Genomic DNA, 26,679 nt, shown 5'->3' on the forward strand with positions numbered 1-26,679 from the left:
TAGAAAAGGTTATTTCATGCTCGACGTGCACACATAAGATAAAAAAGATTTATGAACAAAAAAGTGAAAATTAATAAGCAACAGGAATGCCCTGGGGTCCAAAATTGTACATTAAATTATAGATGAAAACATTAAAATTTAACATTAAAAAATAAATTATATGATTGGTAATACTTTATAATGTAATGTAGTATTGTATTTCAAAGTCCTGTTGACATCTGATCATGTGACCAGATATTCGTTAAGTATATTAATTATTGATATTAATTTGAGGTTTATTAGACTGGTAAATGTAATGTTTTCGGAATAGAAATTTACAACCACATAATAGCTTCTAAGTCAAAGGTTTGAATATAAAGTAATTGTGCCTAAACTAACACATTTGAGGTACAGTAACAGATAGTAAAGCCATTATCAATAAACATTTATTAATAATAATAATAATACTGTTCATAATAAAAACAATAATAATAATAGTAATAATAATAATGACATTAAAAAGAACAAGTCAATTAAACTGTGATGCTCATTAATAAATCAAAAGTTACATCAACTCTGATTACAATCTACAATATAGATACAAAAAATGCAATTTACATATTATTATCATACAGAAAAGACTGTATGTAGAATATTTGCCAAAAATTAATTGCAATACATTTGACAATTGTGTATATGGTCATGTGACGTTACAATAGTAGTATCACATGATTAAGACTTCATTTTGTTGTTTCATTATTATTAAAGGAGACATTACAGTTGTAGTTTGACATGTATTACAACATCATGTTATCCTTGCTAAGGCAATCTGGCTGAGAATCCACTTTGAGCTAACATTTCATATTTGTTCTTACAATTATGTCACCTTGGACAAGTTTAATTCAATATTGGAATTGCAAACTTCATTTTAAGTAAGTTTGATTATTAATTTTTAATTGAAAATTAGAATGAGAACTCATTGCTAATTAAAGAACATACCAATACAGAACATTAATATTGGTTGATAATCAACTGAGAGATATTATAGTGAAAGGTCTGCAAAAACTTGCTTCTTTCTATCTGTATCACTGAAAGTTAACATATTTGATAACTGAATTTCTGAAGGTTTTTTTCATAGTTGTCTGCAGATGGTACATATCTTTGTCTATCAAACTGAAACAATGATTAGAGCCCAAAAACACTGCCATTTTATTTACACCAAAAATGTTGTATAAACACATATCAAACATATACTATATCACAGTACTTATATAATTATATAATGTATAACTAAATACAGTAGAACCCAAGTATAAAGGGTACACCAGGAACTAAAAAAGTGGCCCTACAATAGAGTTATCCCCTGGAAAGGAGTTGACCGCAGTATTAAAAGATAGACGTTCCCACGTTTAGTGCCCGAAAAAGTGTCCCCTTAATAAATGTGGGCGTCCCAAAGGAGGGGTTCTACTGTATATATATTTATATAATTATATTTGAATACACAATTATATACATATTACCTGTAACCAGGTACTTATAAATACACTGTACATGTTACAGTAATATGTTAATGCAGGCATGTACAAAAACATATACCATACACTATACTGTACTAAAATTCTAGACTTTTCTCAGAAACACACAATTACATGATCTAAAAGAAGACACAGTTAAAACTAATGAACCACCGAATGCTGTTATCATAAATCAATACAAATTGTGAAAAAAACATTGTTTTTATCCAAATCGCATATACTATGTTACAGTATTGGAGCACAATTTTGTAGTGCCCAACACTTTTGGCAATTCACAGTTTTTTTGACATCGAGTTCCTTGTTTTTCTGTTTATTAAATATTTTTTATATTATACAGTATATCTACATTAATGGAATAACATAAAATTAAAATGTGCATGTTAACTGTTAAAGACATTGTATCTGTCCAGAATATCAAATTCTCTTTGACAAAAAACTGTTGTATGCCCATATATAGTCATCATATGCCTATATATGGTCATGATGTGATGTCATCATGACCATACTTAGGCATGTCACATGTTTTTGTCAAATAAAGTTTGACAGTCTGCACAGGGCTTTACAGTAATACTTTATATTCCAGAAAATTGTTTTGCCATACAGGACACCAATGCATGCATGGTATTGAACCAAAGACCTTATAAACACAATATAGCGTACTCTGCGGTTTCTGCGTGCAAATTCTGTAATAACGCAGTGTATGGCACCCTTTTGCAAAAGAGATTACTTTTCAACTTTAACCGCTTTGACCATAGTGTACACTGCGCGACTTTACCTTTACGCGTAAGTGTTGACTTGCAATGGCCACTCTCTTTAAAGCAATTAAGGAACAAAAACCTACTTGGTAACAAACTTTGTCATGAAGCGAACACCTTCCATGGCAACAACTAGGGCATCCTCTTCCAAAAGTGATTACTTTTCTGTGAAATTGACGCTTCTATTTTGTTATGCGTAAAACAATATCTTGTGTTTATAAGCCCTTTATATTGAACTCTTTTCTATGTATAGAGGGCAGGCTCTTCTCTTAATATCTTCATCCTTAAGGTAGCAAAATAGATTTATTGAAGATAAATTCAATAAATTTGTTCAAGATTACCCATTAATACATTATATTTCTTACACAATGTCCATTCTCATGGCAAATACAATTCATATTCTAAAAATGGAAGTTTTCCTTGTTTACTAAACTTAAATCACACTAGCAAGCAACAGATGCAATCACAAGCAGTTTGACGCAAAGGCAACACACGTCTATTCCACTGTTATCTCACTCTCTATCCAAAAGTGTTGGTCCATTATGCATGCTAGCTCCAGTGGTGCTCCAGAAATGTGCCAACAGGTGGTCAAACAAGTCCGGCAGGCTTTGGTCCCGGAATTAAATCCCTGGTTGAGGTTCATGGAGAGATATTTTATGGTTAATAGAATGAACAAAAATTGTGTTTTTACACCACAATATTTTGGATTGGCAACCATAATAACTATTTTTAGTCAAATGTCCTAGATTTATGTTGCATAAGCGGGTCCATGTTTTCCTGATTCTCCCCTTGCCCCACCATTAGTTAGCACCACCACTAGCTAGCTCGCTCCTCAGAAACTAGCCCAGTAGTTGCAGTACACACATAATTTCAAAGGACTCATACTGAAAATATACCTCGGTAACTGGCATAGGTTGTTGCGCAATGACTCTGAATTCCTTTAGTGAACTAAACATTACATTACATACAACCAAAAATATATCATTTTACAGACAAAAATAAATATGCTTTATCAACCATTCTACTGTATACAATTTCCACATTAATAATGCTCATGAAATTATAAAACAATTATTCTCAACAGCCAATTACTGCAAAATATCAATTTTTAATAGAAACAAAAAATTATTAAAAGTTGTTACCTTTAAAATAATATCTACAATGCCGACATTTAGTTTAGTATTTTTTTTGTACAGCCTTTACAATGACTATTCTAGGACTGAATGCTAGCAACACTATAAACAGTGCATGGGTACAAGTTATTCTATACCAAAAACAAGTACCAATATATTAAGGATAACCATAAAAAGTACACTAAATAATAATCCCTGTTGTAAACAGTTCTGTATATCATTATTATGTTTATAAACACTGTGTACACTGTATATCAATAGATGAAATCTGTATAAAAACATGAAAGTATCAGAAATAATCTTTTTTTTTTCAAATCTAAACTGCCAGGAATTCAGTCCTCTGTTTAAAATTTTCAGCCAAAAATGATCTTGCACATCTTTATGAATATTATTAGTTTATGTTGCCACAAAAAAAAAAAAAAAAATTGTACTGGCATATATTTTAATAGAATTTGCATTTAGTATCTCTCAACTCTGAGAAGGTATGTTCCTGTGTTATATTTTCAAGGATGATGATCTTCAAAAGTCTAACATGCTCTGCATAAAATTTTAAAGACAAATATCTGTAATTAAACATACACAATTCTTGACTCCTACAAATATGGACACATTCAGTGACACAAAGATGTCTAAATCTGATGTTATACCATTTTAACAGCCAGCAGGATTGCTCCAAATGAAAACATCTAAGCAACTGAGCATGCCATCCAGAATTAAGAACCATGAAAACAATTCAATAAATTCAACCAAAATGTTCTCTTCCAGTCAACAGGTAAAATTTGTATAGAAATTAATGCTGGTTGTAAACAAATCTACCAAACTGTATTTGGCAAGCATGTAAAATTTTAAAGACATACTGCCTGTCATGAGCTTATATAAATTGTGTATATTTAAGCTAGTTATTAAATTTGAATGGGAACAATATTCCCCCCATCAATTAACAGACATGTCCTATAATCAATTTAAGGAATTTTGTAGTAAAATTCATAAAGCAGACAAAACTACAGTAAAGTAAGTAAATTATTTTGATCAAAATTGTAATTGAATTTTTGAGATTCTTTTTTGGCAGCAGGCAGTATATCTTTAATCAGGGAATTTGCAATATAAAATTTAAACCCAATTTAGTTTTAACAATAATTGTTCTGGTAGATTAAATTGGCAGTTTAAAGAATATATGAATATCAATAATAAATACAAACAAAATACAGTACTGTGAACATTTTCTATTTATAGTAGGCAGGCCTATGACAGCTTGTTTGCGAATACTATGACAACAATGATGATGGTGATGACAATGTTATCATGGAGATATGATGACGATTATGACAATGATCGGCATAATGGTGATGATAAGTAACAGAGGCTAATGACAGCCATGATGATGATGATGACATTTATGACAATGATTATGAGGATACAAATAATGGTGATAGCTATTGTATTAATAGTAAAATAATATACTTTTATAGCTTTGCTTCTCATATCTACCTTGCTAAACTTGGTTAGTTATTATAAAACTTTCAAGATGATAGATAAACAGCAAAACTCTATCATTATTAAGTATAATATACCATTAAACATATTTTGACATCATATCTAATTACTATAATACCTTTAAACCTTTATCACATTAAAGCATAAAAAAAATCAATGGTTGCAAACTATTATTCAGGATAAAAATGTGCATACTGTAGTAGTATGTTAAAGTTGTTTAAGTTACATGACACTATCTATTTTTTTTGTTCATATCTAAGTTTATTTGACAAGAATTTAGAATAATCAAAATAAGAGGCTTAATTCCTTTTTGTTATTAACTTGTTCCAAATATTAGGATGTATTCAAATTCCTAATAAATATTCTTCAAAATTTAGAAGTATAAATTTGATATATTTCAGCTCATAATAATAAAAAAAACCCTTATTTATTATCTCATTTTGAGCATGCTCAATTCATTTGTGAGCATACTGACACCATACAATCAAAGGCATGTAACCGAAGTGATTAATGACTCCATGGTTACAATACATTACCTAACCCATCATGAAATGCTATTTTTTAAAATAAATTGTTTGAATTCATTCAATTTTTAATATTCACTTACCATAAATCAAAATCATTCATGTACATTTACATTGTGAAGCATCATGAAAAGAAATTGTAAATAAATATATCACTTTATTGTAAATTAAGATCAATAGGAAATGGAATAGAAAGACAGAGTAGAGTGACACGCTGAAGTGACTTGTCTACGTTACTACAGTATTATAAAGCCACCTGCACTAGGCACACCTGGGCTCAAGTGTAGTCTACGTTATCATAAAGCCACCTGCACTGGGCACACTTGGCCATTAGAAATTGATTGATGTGTAAGTATCACTGCGGTCCTCTTTAGCTTATTTAAAATGTGTCCGGTTCATTGTCTGTAAGAACAAAAATAATCACAATTGGAAAATGTTTCTTAATATTATGATTTCAATGGCTACCCTAATGATACGTTCAAACGTTACTTTACTAATAGCATTCTTAAAACTTTTGTATCACCAAGTGATACATAGCTGGCCAATAAAAGATCTCAGAAAGAAAACTTCTCTCTTTAGGTACAAAAATCTGAATTAAATTATCAACAATTTTCATTAATAAAATAATTTAAGAAATGAAGAGGAGGAAAACAATACACAAGGCTCAAGCATTTACTATCATTTTTCTTTAATCAGTTCTCTACAAATAAGGTCATAAGTTAGTAACATAATACAGTTTTAATTTATTATGACTAGCGAACCCCTATTTTTTTTAAATGGAAAATGAACCCTGTTTTTTACTATGAATAACCAAGCTTATGAACACAGTCCTTTGTTTACATTCATTACATTATTAACGGTACATTTGTACAATTGTTTATGGTTTATTTTCTTCTCTACATTGATGTTAATTGCCTCAAAGTTGTGACAACGAGGCTCTGTATAAATCCAGAATTATTATTTATTATTATTATTCAATACAGCATGCTTTCTTGAATACGATTTGCGGACATTTTTTAACGACTAGAACATTTTCTTGATTGTGAATTAGGGAAAGCTAATGTTATGACTAGTCAGCTATCGGAATATCAAAGGTATTCGCTTAACCACGGACATTTTTTACATAACCCTTGGTTCCGGGTACAAATCCATCTGCAGCATTCCTTGGAAGGCTGAAATGCCACTAATAGCACACCATCTTTTGAATGAGACGTTTTAAGCTTTTAGTCCTGTGTGAAATATGCCTCATGTGCACGCTAAAATTGAGAAGGGATGGTCTCCAGGTGTATAGTACTGTACTGCTCAATTCATCACTCGAATGACCCCAACAGGAAATAAGTTTTTGTGGTTTATCCTGGTGCATTTCATACCAGAATAATCCACCAATCCGATTAGTCACTGAGCAAACTTCAACAATCATAATTTATTAACAAAATAAGTAAATATTTAGAAAATGATAATATAATATTATCTTCCCATAATAAATTATTTTTCTACTGGGTAAATAACATAATTTATCTCATCACAACATTGGTTTAAAAGGCAGATGCCTGACCCGAATGCCAAATCACTTCTCAAGTCCCTGTATAAATATAATTTCTGTTTGCTCTAATTTATAAGCAGTTGTGTAAATTATTCAAATGTATCACATTAACAGATGCCATAACAAAAATGATGCACATTTTGAGATTGCTGAAGGTGTGTTATAAGGTCACATACTGTAATTCTGCAAACAATCAATAGGCTTTCCAAATGGAAAAAATAACTCCTCTACTCCCTCCCTTTTTCTGGTACAACCCTGATTAACCAACTATACTATATTCAGCTTTGGCACTAATGACATATTGATTGTATCGTACACTACACTACATATATCAGTCATGACTGACGCTACTACAAGTAAATTCAAATGTTACATTTAAATTGGGCTTTGACACGACAGTGTATTCAGCAGCTTAATTGAATATGCCACACTCAGTGACACACAAGAATATCCTACAAAAACACTAATTTTTTTAACAGTAAAAAAACAATAAAAATAAAACTACTTGTATATACAATAATATAATTTTAATAGCGCTAAGAACATTTTATAAAAATGTTTATCCAGGAGAGTAGGAGTAGAATCAATAAATTTCTAAAAAATATTCTTTTCTTAGAAAAACAAATTAGATGCTTTCTTCTCATTACTTACTGAATTTTGAGTCATAAAGCGTACTACTTTTGAATGTTAATAATAGTTCACATTTTAGAAAGATATACATAAAGACAAATTTAATTGTCATTCTCGAAACCAGTCATGCATGAAATTAAATTCAGTGCAGTGCCATGTGGTAGGATGTAATTCTTTGCTCACACTTGTTTTTCCCAGAGTCACTCCCTAATTTGCCTTGGTCTATTTTTGATAAAACAAACATTATATCCCTCACCTATATATTACCTTCTAAAAATATAGAATTTTCATAATAATTACATGTTGAATTAATTAAAGTCTCTCAAATTAAATTAAGTCTCACTAGTACTGTAGAATTAAAAGTTCAATCAGCGATTTGCATGCTGAAAACCATGCAGCCTGTCTGAAATGACCTGAATTTACTGGCAGTTGAAACTGATAGCTTTCCTGTTCGTGGTGCTGACAGCATAGTGATTTATAAGAAAAATAGTAGTTAAAAAATAGCTTTCCTATAGTTTACACATCTACTTATACTTCGGAATTGAACTGCTGTACTTTAAATTCTGAGTCTGCAAAAACCATTGGAGAGTGCTTACTTCACGGCAAGGCTTCAGTCATGTTCACATTCAAGTCATAAATTATTGTTTAATTTAAAAAAACAGCATAACAGCATTATTAAAATATTAAGTTAATAGACTGCCCACTCCATTTATACATGATAAACTCATGAATGATATGACTTGATGAACGTAAACTTCATTTTAATCAATATTCTAAAACCTTTTAGCAAAAATAATTACAAGTCTCTATCAATCATCAGCATCTCTCATGGAACCATCAGTCATGTTAGCAGTGTGTGTACAAGTATCAGTTTGCAAGCCGTCAGCATGTCGTCTTGTCCACACACATTAAGTGCTTCAAATTTCTAGCAGTTTTGTGGAATAGATTGCATATTACACTAACTTGTATAAATATGTATGGTAATAAATCCTACAGGCTATGATGATAAAACAAGAGTGATGTAACCAGGGTTAGGGTTCAGGAATTGGAATTAATAAATCCTGAAGGTAATTGAAATTTATTGTTAAAATTTGTTTTCTTTTTTCCAAATGCAAGTTTGTGTAAAGAATACAGTGTTGACAGTTCAAGATACAGATATTTATGCACTGCACTTTATATCTTATTAAATAAAAGGAAGAAAATAGATTTTTTTAAAGAACAAAAATATTTTTTTTTTATGGCAGCAGGAATGTACTATAGCCAAAAAGAAACTTCTACTTCTACAATATTTAAAATCATTAGGCTGATTATCAACAGGCATTGGATTTGTGAAACAAGATATAAAACAGGCTTGCCTAAACATAGTACTATAACACAATAACACACGCCCACATACCTATGGTAAAACATGTTTAATTAATTGTAGCTAAAAACAATGGTTTTTGCACTCTGATAAGTTATTACCCTACAGGTGAGTTAATGTAGGTCATTGACCCATTGATTATCTAACCGTATGCTAACTGTACAGGTACTGTAATCACTGATACAGGTTACAGTATGTCTCCTGAATCTCTGCACTCACTTGCAATGAGTCACTGACGCTAAAGCAAGTTGTCATTTTTGTATTCACATAAAAAACTGCATATATTTAAATGAAAATTGCAAATGGATCCTCCAAGCTTACTGTTAATACAACACTGTTGGCTCTGATATGAAATATTTGATAGTATTATAATACATGTACATACATACTGCAGTATATATAATGTAGGTAGAACTACTGTATACAATACAGGTAAATGCACATTTTCACACCACACACAAGTGCACATCACTGCATACATGTACAATACTAACAATATGGCTTACATAGTGACATATTTTGGCTTGAACAGTTGTGTTACAGATGTACAGGTGTGATATTTCTTGCTGACTTTGATATAGTTAATTGAACAGCATTCTGTACAGCATGCACTATGTGTGCAATGCATTCTTTTATTAAATTGAAGTGCAGAAAAAAATTGTTGTTTGAAGTAGTATAAATATTAAATCATTTATTTATTTTATCTACTTGAAAGTGTAGAAAAAATTTGTTGCTTGTAGCAGTGTCATTTGGTTTGAACAGTTGTGTTACAGATGTACAGGTTTGATATTTCTTACTGACTTTGATATAGTTAATTGAGCAGCATTCTGTACAGTAAGCACCATGTGTGCAATGCATTCTTTTATTAAAATGAAGTGCAGAAAAAAACTGTTGTTTGAAGCAATATAAATATTAAATCATTTATTTATTTTATCTAATTGGAAGTGTAGAAAAAATTGGTTACTTGTAGCGGTTTAATAATTTATTTATTTTATCTATTTTGTAAAACTTAAATAGGGGACATCATCCATTTCAGATGAATTGCCCAATGTGCTTCCCCCCCCCCCTGGTCATTAACTACATAATCAACCATTCACAACGTGTAACCTCATCCCCTCCTTGGAGTTTCATTCTGCATCGATTAACCAGCGTCAGTCTACAATTCATCACCTCAAGATTCAAGCCTACTCTAAAGCTCTGTTGTACACCCCCATATACTGTAGTCACGATGAGCTTAGATACTGTATGGTCAGGATTTGACGTCATCATAAGGGTTTAGCCAACAAGCCATCCGGCCGTCTTTGGACGGCCAACATTTATTTTGAACGGCACTTTTACCATGACGGCTTGGATGGATTGGCCTACTCCTGTCTCTTATACACATCTAGTGCACATCACTGCATACATGTACAATACTAACAATATGGCTTACATAGTGACATATTTTGGCTTGAACAGTTGTGTTACAGATGTACAGGTGTGATATTTCTTGCTGACTTTGATATAGTTAATTGAGCAGCATTCTGTACAGCATGCACTATGTGTGCAATGCATTCTTTTATTAAATTGAAGTGCAGAAAAAAATTGTTGTTTGAAGTAGTATAAATATTAAATCATTTATTTATTTTATCTACTTGGAAGTGTAGAAAAAATTGGTTACTTGTAGCGGTTTAATAATTTATTTATTTTATCTATTTTGTAAAACTTAAATAGGGGACATCATCCATTTCAGATGAATTGCCCAATGTGCTTCCCCCCCGCCCTGGTTATTAACTACATATCAACCATTCACAACGTGTAACCTCATCCCCTCCTTGGAGTTTCTTTCTGCATCGATTAACCATGTGTGCAATGCATTCTTTTAGTTTTTTAAATAATGAAGTGCAGAAAAAAACTGTTGTTTGAAGCAGTATAAATATTAAATCATTTATTTATTTTATCTACTTGGAAGTGTAGAAAAAATTGGTTACTTGTAGCGGTTTAATAATTTATTTATTTTATCTATTTTGTAAACTTAAATAGGGGACATCATCCATTTCAGATGAATTGCCCAATGTGCTTCCCCCCCGCCCTGGTTATTAACTACATATCAACCATTCACAACGTGTAACCTCATCCCCTCCTTGGGGTTTCTTTCTGCATCGATTAACCATGTGTGCAATGCATTCTTTTAGTTTTTTAAATAATGAAGTGCAGAAAAAAACTGTTGTTTGAAGCAGTATAAATATTAAATCATTTATTTATTTTATCTACTTGGAAGTGTAGAAAAAATTGGTTACTTGTAGCGGTTTAATAATTTATTTATTTTATCTATTTTGTAAAACTTAAATAGGGGACATCATCCATTTCAGATGAATTGCCCAATGTGCTTCCCCCCCGCCCTGGTCATTAACTACATAATCAACCATTCACAACGTGTAACCTCATCCCCTCCTTGGAGTTTCATTCTGCATCGATTAACCAGCGTCAGTCTACAATTCATCACCTCAAGATTCAAGCCTACTCTAAAGCTCTGTTGTACACCCCCATATACTGTAGTCACGATGAGCTTAGATACTGTATGGTCAGGATTTGACGTCATCATAAGGGTTTAGCCAACAAGCCATCCGGCCGTCTTTTGGACGGCCAACATTTATTTTGAATGGCACTTTTACCATGACGGCTTGGATGGATTGGCCTACTCAGCTCGGCCTAACCTAGTCGGGCCTGGTCTGCCTTTAGCAAATTCTTATACTCTTCGAAACAGTTCTAAGTCTCCAACAATGCATGCATGTGGCTCTGCAAATACAGTACTTGCGATTCGATTCCCCGAGATATCGTTCTTGTTTGTAACTGCCTGGTTATAACAAAATACTGTAAAGCAGATATGTTTAATAGTCAACAAAATACAGTAGGCCTAAGCCTATACATCTCTCGATTCAGAGGACCTAGAGTAGAATTTTCACTAGACTAGGGCTAAAGATGAAGATGCATAGACTAGAAAAATAATGTGAGTAACCAACCATTGCCAAGGCCAGTCTACAGTGTGTCTGAAACTGAAATATCTTTGTGATAGCTAATTCAACACTAATCCTTTGAAGACAAAATTCCAACATTTAAACACCTTTAAATAATAATAATAATAATGTAATTGTTGACTTATATAACGCATATTGTAGTGACCTCTATGCGCTTAGCATTATTACTACTCCTGGTCACTGGATCAAGCACATATGGAACACACACACTAAATGCACTCTAAAGGTCATAATTTTCTATTTTTTTCTTATGTAGGAAGGGTGACAAGTTCTTCGTCGTTCATTTTGGTCGTCCTATTTCATTTTTATGGCTAAACCTGTGTCATGATGACCATATTTAGGCATGTCACATGTTTTTCTTAAATACAATTTGATCATGTGGACAGGGCTTAAACTTTGCATCATACAGCTTTCATCAAGTATAATTGTATGCATATACATCGACGACACAAGCGTATGCTCATCAGTTTTATGCATAGATATTATTATGTACTGTATAGGATTACAGTAAAATTTACATTTTTAATGATTCCCAATGCTGGCAAAAAATCCATGAAGTTGCTAGTATATTTTCCCTGTGTTGTGCAGACTGAAATTACCTGATGTTTAATATTCATACAGTGTTTTAATACTCTAATGTTGGTTTGCAGGCTACCAAATCTAGTATTTATTAATAGAAATCAGGATCACAGTTGAAACCATCTTCAACATAAACCTGATCATCATCAAATAATTGTGTATGTCAGAGGGGGGATTTGATAAATAAATTGTACAGATTTGTTACAAGTTATTTTCAGTTTATTTAATCATGCAGAACTATGCCAAACAGCATTGATTACACAAGTACAAAACACTATCTATACACCAACCAATACCCTCATCAATACACTAACGAACACTAGCATTACACATGCACGCTAAATTATGCAAATTATACTAACACCTTTATGAAGAACATACCATGCACATAACAACCTAACAAATAAGCAAGGCTGACATGTATGCAGTGTACGTGAAAGCTATTACTTAGCAAACACATAAAAGGATACGTCACCATACGTTGACACACATACACGCAAGAAACTATTAGCAGCACACACTATTGTATTTTAGGCTACAATGACATCAATATTAATATATGACAATCAAATACTAAATAACAGCAATATGTAAGGTTGTACTTGCTCCTACAGTTGTGTACATTTTCAGTGTTGAGACAAGATGCAGTATTGTTACAATGAAGTACTGTAACTATGACCTTTGATAATAATAGTGGCAATATCGATTTATCTGTCACCTTGTAATCTAAATGCATTTTGCCAGCTTGTGACCCACTTCATCTCTTAATATCACAGGCAGTGTTTGCAACCAATGCTTTTATGCTCAATCTGTGATGTTAGTACTAATGATAACTGAAATGAAATTAATGTTTTAAAGGTGAAGAAACCAGAAGTTAGGTTTGTTTAAATGCAGAATCATGGTCACCTATTCATGTAGATTTAATTTTCTCATTATTTTGTATTTAATAAATCAAACCAAAAATTATTTTACTTTAATATTAAAAATAAACTAATATTAAATACTTTTATGATAATATAATTTATCATTTCATTTATTCGATTGCCTATGTTCAAGTATAGTAATAAAAAAAAAGCATTATTATACATCTATTGACCAACTTGCATAGGTGTGTAGCACCTGTTTGGTCTTTCCTTGCCTTGTTTTTATTGTTTTGCAATTTTTTTGCAATGATATGGCAAAAATTTGAATAAACATTTTATAAATCATAAAATCACTTAAAAACTGACCTTGAGTATTAAATCCATATTCTCAATGAAGGCATTACATAACTGATTGACAAATGCTGAAACGTATTACTCATAGAAAAATTATGTATCATATCAACTACTCATCTTATTGTCAATGAGAGTAATTTCCTTTTCATTCAAAATATTAAGCTGTTATTTACATTTGCCCTGAACCACATATAGCCGTCACAACATACAATATGTTAACAAGCGTGCATCAGCGCGTGCAATTTGCACATCCCACGGGAGGATGGTACACACTCATGCAGCCATAATGTATTAAATATTTCAAATTACAAGTCACGGTTTTCTGAAAAACTTGCATTGAATACAAGAGAAGATACATGTAGCCTGTGTTGATCTGATGAGGTTATTTAAAGGTAAATCATGTAAAAAAATATGCAAAAATTGCCAAAAAATCACAACCAGGTATTGCATGATATTCTCACATTTTGATCAAAATTATATACAAACAGCTAGTGATCAATGCTGTAGCCAGGATTTTCAAACAGTGAGGGACAATATTGGGGTGGACCCACTTTATGTGTAAATTCAAATAATGTGGACCCATTTTCTTAAGAATTTAGTTTAAGAACCATTATTTCCTTCAAAAATTGCCATTGCATAGCTCTCACAGGCTTTACAGTAGACACTTTTTCAGGAAAATGGCTCCTTCGGCTTCTATTTCCTACAGTGTACACAAAACCTGACTATAATTGCTTAATATAATATACTCTACTGACTCCCTCACTCTATATTATGACAAAGTGTTGAGCAGGACAGTATAACTTGAAAAGATAAGGTATCAATGTGATGCATGCAATGTATTTGAGTTTGAAGATACATCATCATCTTCACATAAACTGACAATATGTAATAAATCAGGTAGATATTACAGTACATTACTATTTCATACTCATAAAGGAGCATAGTACTGTATGGTGTTTGCTGTGAATAGTCCTAAATATTTGGAGTATCTGCTTTCTCTACCAGTGTTGGCCTAATTCCTCAAATAGGTTTCAACACCACTGTTTTACGTTCTCTTAATATTAATCACTAATGTACTCTACCTTTAGGTGTTTGTTTGGGAATGGTTCTGCTCTACAGTAATTGTACTTTTATTAACGGTTATTTCCTGCGGACATTTTGGTCTTAGCACCCAACAATTTGACACAGTTTCACCTCATAAACATATTTAGGATGTACTAAACTCAAAAAGGAAGGGAAGAAAAATACTTTATTTTGGAAAATTATTTTCACAAAGATGCAAAATATCTGATGCAGTAATGGTTGGAACTAACTAAATGAATGACCAACGTCCAGCTTACACAGTACATCTAGCTTCTGTGCACTCTAAAAACCCACTGCATCTTTTTGAAGAGAAGTAGGTTACCCTGATGCTATGGTTCATTCCAGTCGTTGTAGAATGAGAAGAACTACAGGTGAGTGTCTCTCTGCAGCTGCTGTAGTAGTCACGACCATGTGCCCACACACAAGTTTTGGGTTATTGTCCTACTGTACCTTTACAATTTACCTCAAATGACTATCTCTTGAATACAATTAATGACTTCTTATACTTATAGCATGACCATTCATCATCATTTGTTCTCTACAGCTTCACTAATTACAGTAAGCTATTTCAGTGTCTGGTTCCAGAGTAGTAGGACGACATGATTTGATCAGCTCTGAAGCAATGCCCAACAAATGTACTGTAGCGATACAGAAGGTAAGATGTCAGTCCTACAAGATAGGTTTTGGAATGCCTAAAATGAGGTTCTATACATAATATAGGACTCGCTATATGGTAATAATAATAACAACTTTATTTTCAGATGGAAAAATGTGTTTTTCACAAGGCCGTTTTCACTTAACATAAACATAATACAAATTAATATAACAAAGAAAAAAATACAAAAGTAAAGTAATTAATAACAGAACTTAATTAACTTACTACAAGTTATGAAAAGATTTACTGTATGTAAGGTACAAAAGTTACAACAAAAATGAAATTAAAGTACACAAAATTACATTATGCTAATTAAAATCTAAAAATTGGGTTTCATTTAGAAATAAAACACTAAAATTACTCTTAAGAAAGAAAAGTTGCATGTACAGTATACTGTACATTTTTATTTCAAAACACCAAAAAGTAACTTTGTGAAAGAAGAGCTTCAAGTTTTCTTATTCAATATCTATTATTATTTTTAGTTTTTAGTATGGAAATGAACCTGTCCATCTTCTCCTGTGAGATCATACTAGATCTGAAATACAGTATGTGTGATTAAAAGAGATGGGAAAAAAGGCTAGATGATATAAAGTACATAAAATAGACTACTGATCAAAGCCAAGGATCAAAGAGAACATGGTGTGCTGGTTACTGCCAAATGGGCTAAAGCTCTACATTATTGATGCAGATGACCATTATCATTTACGTACATTATCCTTAGGCAAAGTACTTGTCTCTTCCACCGGCAGTACAGGTGGGTACGTGGTAGGCAGCTGCAACATTATGGAATTCTCCCCAAAGAGATCCAAACATATTATTATTCATTATTATATAAGGAACACCAGGCATGGCTTATCGCTTGATGCTAAAATACTGACAACAGACATTTCTGGAGTGCCAAATTTAAGCAGATAGATCAACATACCATGACCTCTCTTGGCCTTAATTATTAACATTTAAAAAATACACTTACCATCTCATTTTGCATCCACGGCCTTTGGTTGCTCCTCAGAAACTGGTGTTTGATCTTGTGCTTGCAGTTGTGGTGTCTGTTGTTGCTGTTGAGGAGGTAAAGCATGCTGGAGCTCTACTGACGTAAAATGCTTCAAGCGTTCCAGGTACTGGCTATACAGCTCTACATCATTGTGACCAGCGCCCTCAACCCACAGTGGATCCACGGCTCGTGGACAGCGCTCATACATTGCTAGTCCATGCGAGAAATCGATGACTTCATCTTCAGTTCCGTGAATAACTAACACTGGGGATGATACCTTTGTTATCTTGTCAATACTAGAAGAAAAGGAAGTACAGTTCATTAATTATGGGTCACCTTTTAGTTCTGTGTATTCTCAAATGAGAAGCACAATACAGCTTTCAACAAAGGTAGTTCCAGGGGTATTGTCAGTGACTACTGTAAATGTCATGCCTCTGCAAGTGAATAGTAACAACCAATAGTACTCTAGTAAAGTAAACTGTATTATTATCTATAATCTGTCCATAAACTAAATACAATGCATGTTAACATTTGGGATTAGATTACCTGAATATATTAAACACTTTTTGGAAAATCTTAATACTTTACTTAGAAAACAGCACTTTCGTACAGTATCAATGACATTCAAAAAACATAGTGTATATGAGCAAGTAAAACTAAAGAAATTACGGTAGTTAACAAAGCAAACCCAGACCTACCAAGTCTCACGCTTACGGCGTGAGAATCATGCCTCAGTGCCTTTTCTCGCACTCACCCGCTCAACAATCATTTTCTCACGCCGGTTGTCGACGAGGCAAAAAAAAAAACAACAAAAAAAAACAACAAAAACACAATTTTAACAAAAAGACAGGGAGCTATAACATTAGAAAATTAGAAAGCTATCTTCTTCTGTATGCAAGAGCAGCAAGTCTTTTCAATTGTTCGGAAAAACAAAACTGCCTTTCGCCCAAATTCAGATACAAAGGGAACCTTGTATTCTGTATTACAATTATACCTTGTATTCTGTATTTCTGTATTAGTATTCTGACCATCAAATTGGAACATGAGGATCCAGCTCATGCACTAGAGCTACCTAAGGATGTACTAAAATCTGGGAAAAAAAAGGCCACCTGCATTTATAACAAAGCCCACTCATCAGCTTCACAGGACTAAAGGTTGACTCTTTCCCATTGCTCAACAATTTCATTTATTCCTGAAGATGAAGTAATAAATGTTGAAATATTGAATCAAAACACAATGTCATGTATCTCATTTCTTGGAGTTTGTATTACTCTTGTATAAGAATTATGCAAATAAAATTGTAATATTGGTACGTATGCACCAAATTGCACAATTTAAAACCCAAAAATGAAAAATTTTATGTGTGTGGGAGAGGGATCACTCCCACACCTCGGTCGCTTTACTCCCTCGATTGTTTGATTATTCTCACTCCTAGCTAATTGAAAAACTTGGCATCTCTGCAAATGTCCATTTAACAAATAAGCCCGCACCCACCACATCATTCCTCTCCTTCCTTCTCTTTCTACCTCGCCTTCTTTGTCCCAAAGCAGAGTTCCTGCTATGACAAATATATTTCAAAAGCAAAAATACACAAATTTACTGTACATGGGTTTTTTTTTCATTCCCTGTAACAGTATTTACAAAACTTTCAACCAATGGAAATACTGTACATTAGGGGTCATTCAAAACTATCAAAGTTTTCACAAGTGTACAAAGAGTACTCTTTTTCGGTATCCCTCCCTCCCCTCTGAAAGTGTACAAAAAATGTTGATTTTGCAATCATTCTCCAATTTTTTGTAAAGTCAACTAAAGCAATGTACTTGGTTGTTTAAAAATGAATATTATTTATATCCATGGTTATACTCCCTTATAGTTGATTAAGTTCACTTTTTGGTTTTCCTCTTTCTAGTGTTTCTCAATATACCATCTACATTCTTGTTTTTGTAGTTTACATACTTTTGAGAGTAAAAAATGAAACAAAATTAAAATGAAGACTCATTAAACTTGTATTAGGCATGAGCTTTAGCCAGTGTTCCATCCATACACATGACATGACTTTTTGTAAATGCAAATAATGTGAGTAAAAACAAAGTCAGTGTAGAGTGAGTGAGTGCCTCTTTTGCAGTATTTCTACTCGCTTTAACAATCCACAACTTTTGTAAAATTAGGCACACATTGCAACACCACTGGCCAAAGATTTTATCTCTGTTCTGGTGCACGCTTGACAACATGATGCAATCTGATAATTGTTAGTGATAGTCTTGAGTGGATTGATTGAATGTAATCTGTCTTGTTACGTTGCAATGTCCATGTACAGTAATCGTGTTGGCTGAAGTCCATCAGCGCAGTGTGTGTGTGCCCGGCTTTACCTCTAAACGACCAACATCTCCAAATGACATAATATGATTTAAACCACTGCGTATATGATTACCTAGACTTGCCACATGTCTCTAATTTATTGATTTTTTCCCTTCTCTATTAGATAATATCAGAGAGTACCACCAGCATTTGATTATGTTGAAAAAACTTGTTATATTTTTCAATATAGATATGGGAATTAGACCCAGAAAAAGTCTAGTATGAAACACCATGCAAATAAGTAAGTGACGACACAACTGTGGTACTCTATAAAACCGCTAAGCTGTTGCTACAGCAATCACTTCACTACACAGCTGTCCCGATGGATTAGAGAAGCTCCCTTATTACTGTACAGTATGTGGTGACGAATCTGCAAAGATGAACCAGGTTCAACCCGCCAATTTTTTTAGGCCAATATGTTCATAATTATTGACTTGTAGAAAATTCACTTTTATTTGGTTCATCCTCACTGTACCTACAGTATATCATTTGGGTATCCTACTCTACAGTATATCCTGTCCACCTTTCTAGAACACCTTCCACCATATTCAGAACACTACTCTAGTTCCACAATTAGGACAAACCTTTTGAAGAAAAACATTTAATTTTTGTCCTGCTTTCACTTTAGAGTTCTGCTAGCACTTTGTAGTCACTTGAAAAAATGCTATGTATTAAAAGAATACATGTTATGTACTATTGTCAGAAAAATAATTTGTAATCTTAAAAATAATCAACAGACATATTCCTGAATAATACATATTGCTATTTATTAATACATTATACTGTAATCCATGGAGGAAAGCTAATTAGAAATATTGTTTACAGATGTTGTAACACAATAGTCCTACTGTCCCTGTCTCTTATACACATCTTTACTGTACATGGGTTTTTTTTTCATTCCCTGTAACAGTATTTACAAAACTTTCAACCAATGGAAATACTGTACATTAGGGGTCATTCAAAACTATCAAAGTTTTCACAAGTGTACAAAGAGTACTCTTTTTCGGTACCCCTCCCTCCCCTCTGAAAGTGTACAAAAAATGTTGATTTTGCAAAACCATTCTCCAGCAATGTACTTGGTTGCTTAAAAATAAATATTATATCCATGATTAAATTATAATTTTACCACTATTTTACATAATGCATGTTATTTTGAATCAACATTTTTATGCATATGTAAAAAGTACAGCTTTGTCTACCCCCTCCCCGATAGCGTACTGTTTGTACACTTAATGTTGAACGACCCCTTAGTACTCTTTGTTCTTATTTCCCATAGGGGCTTAAAATCAATTTTGCTTTGCCTCAATTTCCATGGGAGTCCAATAGTAGTCATAGTGCTAGGAAGACGTCGAAGGACAACAAGCAAACAAGTGATATTTTTTATCATAAACTACAAAATGAATACTGTACTCTATCTTTGTCACCATTTAATCCTTTCTCGCTATAAAAACTTAAAAATTTGATACTCATTTATTTTTGTAGAATTAAACATAAGAAAAATAATGTGATCCTTACCAGTGGTCATATTGAGCAGTCCATGTCACCATCTAAACTCCAAAATTATAAAATATTTTCTCATCTTTTTTATGGGTATCTATCCTTTAGTACACTCACTAACGTTATTTTTTTCAAATGAACTTTGATTTCATCATGTTGTTACATGAACTTTGATTGGTAAATAGTGTTTATGTATGTTACAAAAACTTTGATTGGTTAATAATAATTACTGTATGTTTTAGTTTTTTTATGCTATGTCAATTTTTATTGGTCAATGGTTTATATTTTGTTGTACTGTACCTTACATGAACTTTTGATTGGTGAAATATCTCTAGCTTATCAAGTACAGGTAATCATCACTGATTAAGCTTAAAGATAAGTTCATAAATACAAAGAATAATTCTTTTTATTTGGGACAATAAATTATAAATCATCCTAAAATTACAAAATATTGAATTGCAACTATATAACTAATACTTTCTTCATATAAGTTCATTCAGTACTTTATACCTTCTCCATAATCAATATCATGTTTACATCTGATCAGATGATCTTGACTGCATCCAAGGTGTAACCTCGGTATTGAATACTGGGACATAGATGCTAATTAGCATTAACATTAAATAGCATGACTTTTAAAGGCTAAAGTTCAACCATGCATAGCCCTAGAGTTGAATGTCACTGACATAATGGAATAACATACATTCCTAAGATTATGTCCTAAGATGTAAGGATGGAAAGATAAAATTGACATAAACATTTTTATTTTCAAAAAAGTATAAAGTTGATGGGCCCAGCCCATGAATTTCACGTCGGTAATCGGCAATTGCCGACCACCTAGGCCTAGATTTGTTTGCTTCAAAAACTGCTAGGAAAGTCAAAACTTTGACTGAAACAGGCAATAGCAGACACTAAATTTCATGTACGTCGTCAAACCAAGGAAATTGGTTGTTCGTTAAACAGATTTGTTTGTACAATAACTATTTCTAATAGGCAAGCAGTACTTACGATGTGTGTACAATCGTCTTGTACAATCTTGTTGAAAATGACACAATTCTATTCTGTCTGCTGTAGAACCTTATCCAAACTGCAATAGTATAAAATTGAGGTTTTTGGAGTGCAGATAAAGTTTTATATCCATACCAGCCAGGAAAGTCTCTGGAGTCCGATCCATCACATTTAAGACAGTTAGTTTGGACAACGAGAGTACACAACAATCCATAAATGTTTTCCTCTTATCATACAGTTTCAAGAGTAGGGGGGTATTGTCTCTCATTAGTTTGGCTTTAATATTTGTCAAAATAGAAAACTATGAAATAGGGCACAACAAAAGATCCAGATTAGCTTGGGTACGGACGCACAAAACAAACAGATGTCTGGAAAGTCACGTTTGCCTGTTTACAAAAAACTGCGTAACATACTAGTAACGTACATACTACGTACACACGAGCAGGATTTTAAAAGTTCCTATGCTTGCAAGCATAGGAACCAAAAAGCCACTAAAGCTCATTAATGATAGCAGCTACTGACGATAAAGGTAGTTATAATGAAAATGATAATTGTGAGGTTGACAAAGATGTTGACGATGTAGATGACACTGACGATGACAATGTTCATAATTTTTTTTATTAGTATCTGGGGACGTACTGAGTATTCGGTACGATATCATGTCTGGTAGGGCAAAACATCATTCCTATGATATTTTCCTGACGCAAACTCCCAATTCGTAATAAAATTTGCAGTACCTGCTGCTACTAGGGGATCGGATTCATCACTAGTCACTGGTCTAGTACAGTAGTTAAGACATCAGGCTAGATACCTGGAGGTTGTGGGTTCGATTCCCACCCGAATCACTTGCAAATTTTTTTTGCTAGTATTTGGGGACTTTCTGAGTATTTGGTACGATAACACATCAGATACTGTACTGTAGGTCAAAACATCACTCCAATGTTTATGATAACAGTTTGAGAGTAATAGCGAACCTGGTGGCAGTCATTGTGTACTCCTTGGGTAGCTGATTCAAATGCTAATCCCCGCAACCTGAATATTCTTGCTAAAGGTCTCACAAAACGAGTGTTAGAAAAAACAAAAAAGCTTGCAATATTTTTGTTATCGAACACACATTTCATCATCAATTAAAATCTACAAAAAAAACCTAAGATACAACATCTTAAATTACGTTAGAAATTACCTATAGTAAGACATAATGTAAATTTAAAAGTAGGGAAAAGATGATTCAAAATATAATTTGAGTGACTGACTGTTGTTACCTACAGAGAAAATCTGTGTAAAGAAATGATGAACAACTGAAATTCTTGGTCAACAAGGCAAGTGAAATTACAGCATGTTTATCAGGTAATTCAGTTACTGTATGTCAGTTACAAGCTGCTGTATAAAGACAAAGTAAATGAGTGAATGACCCAATTATCTTGATAGGCTGCATCCACTGATTAACATAGAGTGTTATCGTTGGTAGTGAACCTCCACCACAATTCCAAATCAATGTTAGCGAAAAAGCTTCATCCACGGATCGAGCATCATGCTAGAGCATTTTTAAAAATAAATTAGTGTACAGGGTATTCTCTTCTGACATTTAGCCTGAGAAATTCCACTCAGAATCTGAACATAATGAACCCACCCATGAGTGAATGCATTAATTGGTTTGGTGACAATATTGACTTTATCACTAATTAAGTATTACAGTAAAGTACAATAACCAGAATCCTGTGGGTGTGTATGTTCCTTTGTACGCAAAAAAATAAATTCAAAGTTGGAAATTGCGATAATTAATAGTCATCAAAGTCAATCATTGCGTTCTACCAAACTTTAAACTAATCAGACTTGCCAAATTTTAGCTATCGTGGTATGGTAACAAAAGTGTCTGACCCACCGCCGTTGTCGTTTCTGATTTTAAACTAAACAAATTTAAATAATTATAGTTTTTAAATCTACAACAAAGCCCAAACATCGAAGTAGAATGAAGAACCACACTACTGTACAGTAATGGTGCAGTAGTATGTAGAACATACACAGAAAGCACTTCAATCCTAGGCCTAAAGATAGGCTTAGGTTGTAAAAAAATTCACCAAGTTTGAAGGGCAATTTCTCTAAATTCAGCAGTTACAATTTTTTCCCCTTTGAAATAATGTAAAGCAATACCTAATGAGCAACTATAAAAGAAAATACTCTAATGATGGATGTTGTCGTATTTTGCGCCCTGACTTTTTGTGGTGGCACTGTTTGTTTATAATTTAATCATCCTGATTTCGTCTCCGTATGATAGGCCCCAGAAATACAACAATACATACAAGTAAACGGTTTTCTAAAACATAGTGATTTGAAGGTGTGGTTTAAAACACATAAAAGTAACTTGTACTGTAATTAGTTTGAATCCATAAAAAAAGATAGCTTATATTTAATGTAATATCTGATATCCAGTACAAAATAAACTCGAAATTATAGCAGCAGCATGCATCGCATGTCGGTGAGAGTTGACTTTTGATTGGTGGCGAAATATGATTGTAGTCACATAAATATATAATATTCATAAACAAAAACCTAGTTGATTAAAGGTTAAAACAAACATAATTGTTAATAACAAATTAACCACATAAGCCTACAGTAGCTAGGCCAGGCCTATTGTGTTCTCTCTGACTGGACCAGTGACCCAGCCTATGTAGGCTAGTGTCACGAAAGAAAGAACTGCTGACGTGTACTGCTTTTTGTCCTAATTTCGTAATTACTAACTTTACAGTAATTCATACTCATATTTAAGTAACACATACAATTAAGGAAACACAGTGATTTGAATGAGTGGTTAAATATACATAATAAACTTGTAATTTGTTTGAACATGGAGGTATATTGTTCTATGCCTACTGTATGCCTACTGATTAAAACTATGGGCTGTAGAGAAATAAATAAAAAAACAGTTTTTATTGATTGTGACCTTGACCTTTAACCCTTCAAAATTTAATCAGCTCTAGATCTTAGGTAAAGCAATTACCATCAAACTTGTGCCCAAGTTTGATGAGTTTCTGATAAAAAATATGGCTGTAGGCTGTTCTAGGGCTCCAGACTTTTGTCATGGTGATTTTGTTGCTTTTGGGGCCCAAGACACTTGTCTGAATAAATAAATAAATGAAATGAAAATGAAATAAAATATCCCGACAGACAAATAAATAATGTAACTACAGTACTGTAAATAAATAAACAAGTAAAAAACACAACCGCCTGCCAACTTCGTTGGCGGAAGTAATAACAAATACAGTACATTAAAGTTGGCACTTGTATGGAAGTGATGAAGAAACTGATGGTAAATATGATATTGTTGAGAGGGTCCTGATGCATTATGGGATTATCATAATCCAGATTTTGCTTTATGGGAATTGTTTGACTATTGCATGGAATAATGTTGCAGCATTGATTACAGTATTTTACGAGCACAACACAAAAATACCATCATGTATACTATGCTATTATGAGCTAAGTTCAGCATGTATATCCAGTCATGAATATTAATGAGATGATAGTTTATAATTTATCTTCAATATATTTTTGTCTAATGTTATATTCCTTAATATTAAGATTTGGAAAAATCTAATAATTCTGGTATGTGTATCAAGGTTTTTCTTCATAAAGTTTAATACAATTCCGTGATTTATAATTTAGTTTTATACTGTATATATACGGTACTGACAGTGTTCTCCCCAGGATTTTTTAAAGGTGCAATGGGAAAATGCACAGCGAGACCTCGTTCTGCGCATAATATTCCACGGTGCCGCAGTTGCATTATTCCTGCTTTAAAGTCATAAAATTAATTATTAGGCCCAATAAAAAAAAATCATCAATTTATTACCTTCACGTGCATGTATTCTATGGTACTGTAAAAAGAAAATTATTTTTTTTATTTTTTAAAATTACTGTAAATAGTTAGTATATTGTTTGTACTATCTCAATCGTGATTTAATAATAATAATAATTCTGTATTTATATAGCGCCTCCCGTTGACACAACCTCAAAGCGCTTGAACATTATTACCCCCGGATCTCTGGATCAAGCACATATGGAACACACGCTTAAGCCCCATAGGGGAATTCCATAATGTTGCAGCTGTATTCAGCGCAGGCTGTGTTTGAACCTACCAGGTACCCACTTGTACTCCTGGGTGGAGAGAGACAACCGTAGATAAAGTGCCTTGCCCAAGGACACAAGCGACTTGCACAGCGAGAGTTTAGAACCCCCGACCTCGAGGTTGGGAGTTTAAACTACAACCGATGCGCCAACCACTTCTATCTTGAATATCAATGCACCAGCAAACAACCCAAGGGTGATATCTGTCTTAAGCAAAATAAAATTTAAAAAAAAGTCAGCTTCCCCTCCCTCATCACGTTTCCAACCTAGATAGGTTGATAAACTAATAAAAAATGTATAGGGCCTTCATCCCCAACCAGAAGATTACTTTTAATTTTTTTTTAGGTATTTTACTTTTAAAATTGTAATAATAATTAATAACAAAATGGTATTTACATAGCAAAGTATGCACTTGACACTGTGACTTGTATTTTATACAAATGTGCTGATTTTTGGAATTTATATTTTTGAGTAGAATTAATTATTGGCTTAAATAAAATTTTCCATACAGTTGTGTACAGTATGTTTTTATTTTGTTGTAGTTAAAGCCTCAATTCTACTGGATTAAATTTTGGGAATATGTAACCGTCATCACGGTAAACATTTCTAGGGTAAATGTTACCGTCAATCGCACTTGGACTTTTCAACTCGGTTAATTTTCCCGAGTAGTGTAAAATTAACTATTGAGGGCAATACATATTGACCCGTACTGACATGACCTACAGCCTTCTGATCCCTTGATCTGTTTCGCCAACATCATGAGAGCCTAGAATTTCTCCTTCCGATATTTCAGGCCTAGCGAGGCCTAAAAAATCAAGAAAAATGTCATTCCATGCCATACTACTATTTAAGGGAAGGTAACACGTTAGAAAATAATGGTTTGTGATTAATTAGTCGAATAGTATGATATTCGTACGATCAATACAGCACAGTAGTATAAAATTTGCGCGAAAATCGAAAATGTACACATCAATGAACCAAAACAATGAGAAGAAGCAGGTCAACTAATTATACGCATGCGCCAGTGCTTCACAGAGCGATAAAGGTCACCCAATGAACAATGAGGCTCGGGATTCGGTTAATTTAACTGACCTGTGGCTGTTCGCATTGGATTTTCCAGGCCGGTCAAATTAGCTCGGTAGGAATTCCTGAGTAAATTTCACTCCCGAAAACTAACCGGCGGCGACAGT

General features: G+C 33.1%; 1 protein-coding gene across 1 annotated transcript in view; it reads right to left on the minus strand.

Annotated features, from left to right (window-relative positions):
• Positions 1–403: 403 nt before the first annotated feature.
• Positions 404–26,679, minus strand: part of LOC117119840 (alpha/beta hydrolase domain-containing protein 17B-like) — a 38,050-nt gene continuing 11,774 nt past the window's right edge. Inside the window, exons 2-3 of the mRNA XM_033264805.1 lie at positions 16,481–16,797; positions 404–5,822 (exon numbers count right to left, since the gene is read on the minus strand). Coding sequence (XP_033120696.1) covers positions 16,485–16,797 — 313 coding nt within the window. The 3' untranslated portion in view covers positions 404–5,822; positions 16,481–16,484. The remainder of the gene's footprint in view (positions 5,823–16,480; positions 16,798–26,679) is intronic.

This window comes from Anneissia japonica, unplaced genomic scaffold (genome assembly GCF_011630105.1).
Source record: "Anneissia japonica isolate Jap-2015-1 unplaced genomic scaffold, ASM1163010v1 scaffold724_len3256291_cov202, whole genome shotgun sequence".
NCBI lineage: Eukaryota > Metazoa > Echinodermata > Crinoidea > Comatulida > Comatulidae > Anneissia > Anneissia japonica.